The following is an 8,905-nucleotide window of genomic DNA, read 5'->3' on the forward strand; positions in this document are numbered from 1 at the left end:
CATGCTTTTTCAAAACATAAACTTTTTTTCTTGACATTTAACAAGTTCTTTCACAAAACATGATTTTTTTCTTTATTCTTAAATTTTATCTTTATTTTTAATTTAAAGAGTTTATTCTCACATCATAATCACTTTAATCTTGAGATGGATTCATGTTTTTAAATTGTCCTAATTTTCTTCTGTAACTCAAGTCCTCTAATAGAAGATAGAAAAATATTTTTTGTTAACATAATACATTTTCTAAGACTATTCTATATTCTATCATTTACAGTTACAGTATATAACAAAAAAAACATTGTTTTATTGATTTCATAGTACATCTAAATATGTGTACTGTTATTTTCTCACACCAATGCAAACACTTATTTACCTACTTAAATCGATTTGAAAGCCTCTGGTTTAAACCACCAAGATAGAAATTACAAGGCGGCATCCTTCTCATTTAAAAAACAAAAAACAAAAAGGCAAACACTGGATGCATATATGACAATTGTCTATTTATGCAAAAATGGTTTTAATTGCAGGGAGTAGAAGTGTTTGGTACCTGGCAATAAAACGACTGGTTATGCACCTTAAATCTAAGGTCTTTCAGTTCAATGTTACTTTCTGCTTGTGCAGATTCAGTGAATTTGTCGTGTACTGCTGATATGCATCTGGTTTAAGGTGCAGATGTTTCATTGATTGGTTTTAACACCATTAGAATGTTTTGAATTTGATTTTTAAAATGGTGTTCTAATACAGTGCATGTAGTCATTCCCTATCCAACCCATAAGAGATCTTGAGGGAAACTGGGCGTTTCTGTATAATTTGCCTTCAACTTCAGCAGTGCTTCATCAGATGAAGCCTGAAATTTGGCACACCTGTACATCTGGTAGAGTTTATAGAGGTTCACGTAGCGTCACTCAAAAAGAATCAAGAACCTTTAAGTACACAAATGCGCCCAGGTGCCCTACAAGGTCCTGCAAGGTTTTAACAGTGTGATCATTGTTCAGCCAAATCATGGGAATCCACAGTCGTGTTTGCCAAAGGTTTGTGGTTCAAAAGTGCTGCAGTGGGATCTAACCTGAATCAAATACACTACAGGATAAATGGGTTGGAGAATAATTGTTTTGAACTAACTGAGGAGCATTTGTTTTAACTCTTTTGTTTTGTTTGTTTAATATTTACTTTTTTTTGTTGTAAACTTGTTTAATTTTTAATTTGATTGTTTTTGGCTTTTTGCTTTCCAGTAAAAATGTTTTTGTTTTGTGCATTTTACTTTTTTTCTTTATCATTTAATAAGTTGTTTATTTATTTTTAATTTCATTTGTTTCAATGTTTCTTTTTTTATTTGGGGAAAACTAACCAGTGGAAGCCAGTTCCTGCCTCCAAGTAAAAGGAAAAAACAAAAAAAAAAATATATATCTTTTGTATTTATGACATGGTTTCACGGTGTGAATTAATATCTTGCAAATGCGGCTTTATTTCTCATAATTAATCTGTGATATCAAACAATGTGAATATTTAACACTTTACGAGGCAGAAATGGGCTTCACTAATCAACATTTTTTTAATGTAATCAAACATTTCATAGCATTAAAGGTTTTGCTTCTATCACTAAACATTAAGTCATTTACAAGCTGTGGTTTCTTCAAACTACAGTCATAGTCTGTCACCATCCGCTTGCCCTTTGAGGATTAAACAAGAGAAAAAAAGGCACCAACTACAATTCCAGCCCCCATCAAAGCTCATCAGAAGCTAACGCTCACATGTCTCTCTTTTTCTCCCGCTCGCTCCCCGCGTTGTTTCCGTGGCGACGCAGGATGATGAAGACAATCACTCGGTTGCACAAGGCCATGATGGTGCTAGAGTACTTCACGAGCCACTCGTGGGTGTGGAACACAGACAACGTCACCATGCTCATGAACCAGATGGGATCTGAAGACAAGAAGGTGAGTGTGTTTATGTATTAATACACTCGCAGCATGCCATTGGCACAGTTAAACGAGTCGCATCTGTGATTCTGAATCATGTCACTTAAAGCGTGTTGGCAATGAACATTTCATTCAAGAGGCTCGTAGCTTTGACTTTTATCAGCGCTTGAAGTGAATGAATGTCCTAAACGTTGTTTTCCTGATCAGGTATTTAACATTGACGTCAGGCAGCTGCACTGGGCAGAATACATGGAGAATTACTGCATGGGCACTAAGAAGTATGTTCTCAATGAAGAGTTGTCAGGACTTCCAGCGGCGCGCAAACATTTAAACAAGTAAGGATTGAAGTTGAACCTTCAAGATAGCTGTTAAAATAGAGGGACATTCCCACTGACATGGTTGATAGTTGTTGCACCGACAGAGTGACTTTTGGTCGCTGTGAATAGATGTCAGCGTTTGGTTTTCCATTTACATATGTGAATTTTAGCATATTGAATAAATAAGGACATTTCAAGACACACAATTCACATAAATGCCTGCTTGAGGTGGGTGCATTTATTCACTTGTTTCAAAGTCTGAATCGAAACTTACTTCTGGATACGCAAAATAATGTGACTTTTCCTCACTTGTAGGCGATTTTAAGACTAGGATACATTTTTTTATTATTATTATTATTTATTTTTTGGGTAGGAATGCATCATATAGCAGTATCATAATTGGCCATTGTTAGATATTAATAATTTATTGTTATCAGTATTATAATAAATTTTGCCTATAATCTTACAGTCATCTTAAAAAAAAAAAAAAAAAAAAAGGCAAAGAATTAAGACTGTCATTTACGTTTAATTCATTTAGGTTAATTAGTGTGGAATTTTAACAATTTTAACATTTATTGTTATCAGCCGAACTGGCTTATCGTGTTGGCCTGAATTTTATTAATATATTATTTAAATGTCATTTAGTCCTGTGATTCGTAATTGAATTTTCAGCATTACTACGGACTGTAGCGTCGCGTGATCTTTTAGAAATCATTCAGACTTTTTCTCAGTTTGTCAATTTTTCTGTTTTCGTTTCCTGTAGGCTGCGGAACATCCGCTACACTTTTAACACCATCTTGGTAGTCTTAATCTGGCGCATTTTCATCGCCCGTTCGCAGATGGCCAGAAACATCTGGTACTTCGTCGTCAGCTTGTGCTTCAAGTTCCTCTCCTATTTCAGAGCCTCCAGCACCATGAGATACTGAGTCCGCCTCAGTGTCCTTTCCCACCCCTCTCTCCCGACTGCTATGCACACACTTCTGCTTTGCGATACTCCAGACTCCGAGGGTCAAGAGTACAGGCATAGTATCCGCTATCCTCCCTTCCTGCGCAAATGCACCCACAACATCGCCGGGTGCAAGTGCACTCAACTGCTATGTAGAAAGCATGAATTTTCAGGGCTCGAGGTCTGCGAAGCTCTCTTAGCACGAGAGCGGCCGCGTTCGTGCCGAGCGCGTTTGAGCACTTACTGTACCTGTTCCACCTCCTGAACGCAAACAGGTCGTGGGCGACTCTTTATTATTACGGTTTACATACCTGCTCGTACTTGTTAGCGGCATTGGCCCATTTCCAGCTGTAATCAACGAAGCACAAGAAAAATAAAACGAGAGATAGCTTTGTCTCAGCTCTGTGCCTACAATTCAAAAATTACCTTCATCACGTGCCCGACGTCTCTGTTCGATTCATGTCTTTTGCCTTACAACTTTCCAATACCTCTCACCGCGGTCGAGATGAAAGTGATTTTACGTGTCACCAAATAAGAAGCGTCTTGAGTGATTTCAGGCCTTATGTTTGTCTTCGGTCTCTTTTTCAGTCGATACCAAAAGGTCATCCCGAAATACATTTTACTGTACTACTTGATGTTTTTGCGAAACTAGTAACTAGAAAACGAGTCATAATTTTTCTGCTATTAATAAACGTGTTAGTTTTCCTAGGGAACTCTAGAAAAAGCAAGCCTCGGATCGTTCACCTGCTTAAAGCTGATGCCTTTTATGAATTATGAGGCTTATTGTTAAACACGAGCAGACGGGTTTGCGTCAACGGTTTTACGAACATTTTCCAGATTCGTTCCGCACGTGTTTCATACATAAATAAAGCGCGATGAATGTCTCTTGCCATAACTTATTAGTGTTCAGGGTAATGAGCTTTTGTACATAAAACATGTTATCTTTTGCTAAAGCACTCCGAGAATCCCGAATTTCAAAAATGACGTCAGACGCACGCTAATTTACGTCTGTACGTCGTTTAGCGCTTCGTTCGAGTACATATCAAAAGAGGATGAATGTGCGTTTAGTGTTCTCCTTTCCCTTTTGTTTCTCCACCCAAATTGTTTTGTGTGTTGCCTGAATGTTGAAGTCATGTAAAAGAGCTAACGGATGTATGTTTTCTAAATCGCCCTATTTAGGTAAAGCACTGTAATTTCACATTGTCTGCTACCAAGTATTTTCCACGTTTAAAATCAATAGGAAGTGATTTGTTTATGACGCAAAATGACAAGTGAAATGAAGAGATGTAAATGCACCGTATAGGCTACTTTTATGGTCGCACGTGCTTCGGATCACCATGTCAAGTTATGTTTGTCATACAAGCCGAACTCTTTGCACAGCTTAATCTCATACTAGGAAACACTAGTTCATGGATATTGTTACTAACTGTGTGGATTATAGATTAACTATTTTCTATTAACAAAAAAAAAATAAAAAAAATCCTTGCCTTCATTTTAGCGCTTCTACGATGATCCATATTTTTATGTGGGAGTTTGAATGGAATAGTGGTTTTGAAAACGAGTTTTGTGTATTTAGGGTCTCATTAAGAGTATTTTTTAAAATCCCAAAATAGGGTAAAATTAAAAATCATAGCGTTTCCTCTCTATATTGGTCGGATTATCTTTGTGATGGGTATTAAGTTTCATTGGGTTTCTTTGTGTGTGTGTGTGTGTGTGTGTGTGTGTGTGTGTGTGTGTCTCGGGTCACCTCATGTTGCAGTTCCCACAGTATTTTATAACAATATTAATGTTTTCTTCCTTAAAATCAAGCTGAAGTCAGATCTCGATGGGACACATGTAGATTATTTCCCTTTCTTTGTTTTGTCTGCTTTTTTATATACATTTTCATTAAATATCCTGTAACTGTCAAGAAATAAGTGAACGGTTCCCCGCAATGTTAAGCTGTCTGTTTTCTGAGAGAATTGTAATTGCCACATTAAAATGTCAGTGGAGGTTTAAAAATCAATGGGTGCCTTTCGTTTGTGAACCAAAAGAAATAAAGAATAAACTATGTGAACTTGATTTGTTTGTCATAATTGGCTGGTTGTTTTATACTTAAAGGTAGTACAATTTTGTTCTAAGCAACACCATATCTTTCAGGGTTTTTTTTTTAAATGATAAAGCATTTTTAATATTTCATAAATTACTGTAAAGTTACTGTACTGTAAAAAATTCACCCTGACAGATTTGTTTGTGTGAGGTGGGGAAAAAGGCCACAACACAGCACTGCCATCTGCTGTTCACATTTCAATATTTTTTTCTACTTTATTTGCGATTTACTTTTCAATGAAATGGTTTGCTTTTAAACGTTTGCTTTTCAAAACAAATTTAAAACTGACAAATGTCCAGAAATCATATTTATTTGTAAGGAATATAATGCCCAGCTATATCCGCGTGTTCAGTACACTGTCATCGTTCATCAACAAATTACACAAAAAAAGTTATAAATTAGGACGAGAAAGAAGGCACTTTAATGTCACAAATGGAGAAAAAAATTACAGATTCCAATATTGATGAAAATTCAGTTTCAGTAGAAATGATCAGTCTGCATCTCCTTCACCTGAAGCATTCCTGTCATCTACACACACCGATTTATTCCTGTAACATAAAACAACAGATACATTTGAGTCTTTAATGGTCTCTAAAAAAAGCTTTTTAATATACATTTAAATATATCAAGTATTAAAAATACATATGTGCATTGATTTGTTCTCTCTGCAAAGAAGCCCTCTACGAAATACATTTATAATAATGAAAACTGCTGAAATCTTCTCACTTGAGGGGCTGGCAGTGCAGGCCTGTAGCGCAGGGGCAGTGCTCCTGCGGCCCCTCCTCGTCCCACAGTAACAGATCCATCAGCTGATTGGGGTGACTCTGGCAGCCCTGGCCTTCCTGTGGCTTGGGGCGGCACACGGGGAAAAGCAGGGCTGGAGACAAAAAAAAACAGGAATATTAAAAGAAAGATGGTGGCGGACAAAGTGGCTAAAGAGAAATGAACAGCGGAAAGGAGGAGATTAAGATGAGATGGACTCCAGACCTCGGGAAGTGTATCACAAATGTTGTTGGTTTGTATCTTGTGTGTGATTAATGCATATTTGGCAACAGTAAGAAAGCTGAGGAACCCAGTGAGCAAGGAAACAATTATGTAGTGCTTTGAGGGGAAATATTCTGAGAGGCCCAGGGAAATGGGGTATTTTTCAGATGTTTTACTATATAACCAGCTGCGTATTGATATGTAATATGGTTTTACTTTTTTGTCCCATGGGTTATTTTTATTACGACTTTTCTTTTAGTTAACGTATGCCTTCACTTGTTTTTGCTGCTTTTAAAATGCATTTTATTTATAGTTTTCAAAACATGAAAATCCATCAGGAAAACTGAATTGTTCTGAGTGTGAAATGCAGAACCTTTGTGAAAGGCGCAGCAGTGCTGAGGACTGCAGTCGCTCTGGTACTGGCAGATGGTTCCTGACTGTCCTTTGGTTCTGTTCTGAGCACAAACGCCCCACACACACAGCTGATCTCCACAACACTCCACGTCCTTTGAGCACTCCTGTCAGTTCAAGAAGCAGAACAGGAATTTAGCAAAAAAAAAGAAATATTATATTCAAGAAGCAGAACAGGAATTTACGGTAATGGCTTTAAAAGAAAATATTGCTTCGGCCCAGCGTGAAAAATGATGCTGATATGTCTTGCCAATAAGAGAAATACATTACATTTTTCACATTTTGCCCCCAAACTTTAAAACAGCTTTCCTAATAACGTTTGGGATTCACACGCACGCTCTCTTATTACTCTTTAGCTTAGGTCGAACAAATATTTTTCGCTTAGCTACAGTATGCTATTTATGTCTATTTGTTTCTGTGTTTCTGCCATGGGATTAACATCCTGTGGTAACTAGGCATTTTACAAGCTGGATCCAAACCTTAAAGGAAAGGAACCGAACACCTGAGAAGAGACGGTGGCAGCCCTCAGACAAAATACAAAATTAACACATTTTGTAATAATTTAAATATATTAAGTTCCTACAACATATGAACATATTGTTGAAACTTAATTTCCTGTAAAGCTGCTTTGGCATTGATTTGTATCGTAAAACGCGCCTTAAACTTGAAACGAAAAGAAACATGCATAATACATTTCTGATAAATTAAGCTTTGTATATATGTGACGTATATTTACAATTCACCATCATTTACAAAGAGACAGGTATAACGATCAAATGATAGAACAATAAATAGACAAGTAGATAGACAGACAAGACAGATTAAGATAGATAGATAGATAGATAGATAGATAGACATACACACAGAAATAGATAGCTAGACAGACACAGACAGACAAAGACAGAGTTAGATAGATAGATAAATAGATAGATAGACATAGATAGACAGACAGATCAAAGCACAGACCATATTAGTCGTCTGGCATGGGACACATTTGGAGGTGATGATCTCATACAGGCAGAAGCTGTTGTCCCCACAGTCCTCATCAATCATACACTCCTGAGTGAACAAGAATGAAACTGCTATTAAATATTACAGAAACACTGTCACAGTTACAGCTGAGCAAACACCCCAAAGACCCCTATTAATACAACAAACTCTGCTGCTTCAGGTTATGACATCATAACTCCATGCAATGACAGTAACAAATTCCCAAAAGACAACTTCAGATTCCCTGACAGTGGCAGACAGTACTAGAGCCCATCTTCTGGTCACCATTCACTTTCACTGCACGGAAAAGAGCAGTGTTCACATTCTGCTAAACGTCTTCTATTGTGTTCCACAGAAGAAAGCCAGTCTTGGAGGTTTGGAATGACATGAAGGTGAGTACATCCCTTTTTATATATTTTGGGGGAACGTTTTCTTCGAGCAACCTACAGCTTTGCCTTTTAACTGTAGTTTAGAGACAGTGCTGTTGGGTTTCTCAAATAAAAAGTATATTGCAACGGTAAGTTTTGACTTTAGGTCAGGAAATTCCAACGAGGTGTTTTGTAATTCAGTTGGGGACTTGAAGAAACGCCCACCTACCATTAACTGAAAACCACATTCGTGTTGCCAGGAACATCCGTCTCTGCTACACTTCCTGATATGAGTGCATTTAATAATATTTTATCCAAAACATTCAATTGTGTGCTTGTACTTTGACAGAGACTCTCGAACTCGATATGATGGAAATATTGTGACTTAACCTTATAGTCTAAGGAAAATACGGGAAATGAGACGTAATATTTTGAACATTTCCACTGGGCTGAAAACATTTACAAACAAACTGGATGAAGAAGAACAGAGAATAGTCTCAAACTGGTCTGGTTCAATATGGACAAACAGGAGTCCTTTATTAGTGCCTGATGACATCATCATCCGTGTCATAATTAATTCCACATTTACCGAAGTGGAGGTGCAGAAATACTGTGAGACCTGGAACAGCAACCTACCACTTAGCAGTCAACATCAAAGCCAGAGCCATACCCTTCCCCCCAGAGTCACAGCGTCTAGAGTCTAGACTAATGTGAGTGAGTCACACCAAAAAGCTCTCATCAATTCCTCACGTAAAAAAAAACAAGCTACTTTCTTGAACTGGAGGTTCAGGTCCAAGTTCTTCTGGGAGACAATACAGAATGGTAATAATTAAGTAATAATTGAAAAGATTAAAACAGATAAATGATTAAAACATATACATTATATA

General features: G+C 37.1%; 2 protein-coding genes across 3 annotated transcripts in view; one reads left to right on the plus strand and one right to left on the minus strand.

Annotated features, from left to right (window-relative positions):
• The window catches only part of LOC122330874 (fatty acyl-CoA reductase 1-like), a 12,271-nt gene extending 8,618 nt beyond the window's left edge, over positions 1 to 3,653 (plus strand). Inside the window, exons 9-11 of the mRNA XM_043228209.1 lie at positions 1,802 to 1,931; positions 2,121 to 2,248; positions 2,994 to 3,653. Of these exons, the coding sequence (XP_043084144.1) occupies positions 1,802 to 1,931; positions 2,121 to 2,248; positions 2,994 to 3,156 (421 nt within the window). The 3' untranslated portion in view covers positions 3,157 to 3,653. The remainder of the gene's footprint in view (positions 1 to 1,801; positions 1,932 to 2,120; positions 2,249 to 2,993) is intronic.
• A 1,906-nt stretch (positions 3,654 to 5,559) lies between these two features.
• LOC122330398 (dickkopf-related protein 3-like) overlaps positions 5,560 to 8,905 on the minus strand; it is a 5,549-nt gene continuing 2,203 nt past the window's right edge. Inside the window, exons 4-7 of one of the 2 annotated variants that reach the window (XM_043227354.1) lie at positions 7,627 to 7,719; positions 6,623 to 6,767; positions 5,992 to 6,142; positions 5,560 to 5,813 (exon numbers count right to left, since the gene is read on the minus strand). In XM_043227354.1, coding sequence (XP_043083289.1) covers positions 5,756 to 5,813; positions 5,992 to 6,142; positions 6,623 to 6,767; positions 7,627 to 7,719 — 447 coding nt within the window. In that variant the 3' untranslated portion in view covers positions 5,560 to 5,755. The remainder of the gene's footprint in view (positions 5,814 to 5,991; positions 6,143 to 6,622; positions 6,768 to 7,626; positions 7,720 to 8,905) is intronic. The other variant, XM_043227355.1, reaches the window with a different exon arrangement.

This window comes from Puntigrus tetrazona, chromosome 25 (assembly GCF_018831695.1).
Source record: "Puntigrus tetrazona isolate hp1 chromosome 25, ASM1883169v1, whole genome shotgun sequence".
Classification (NCBI taxonomy): domain Eukaryota; kingdom Metazoa; phylum Chordata; class Actinopteri; order Cypriniformes; family Cyprinidae; genus Puntigrus; species Puntigrus tetrazona.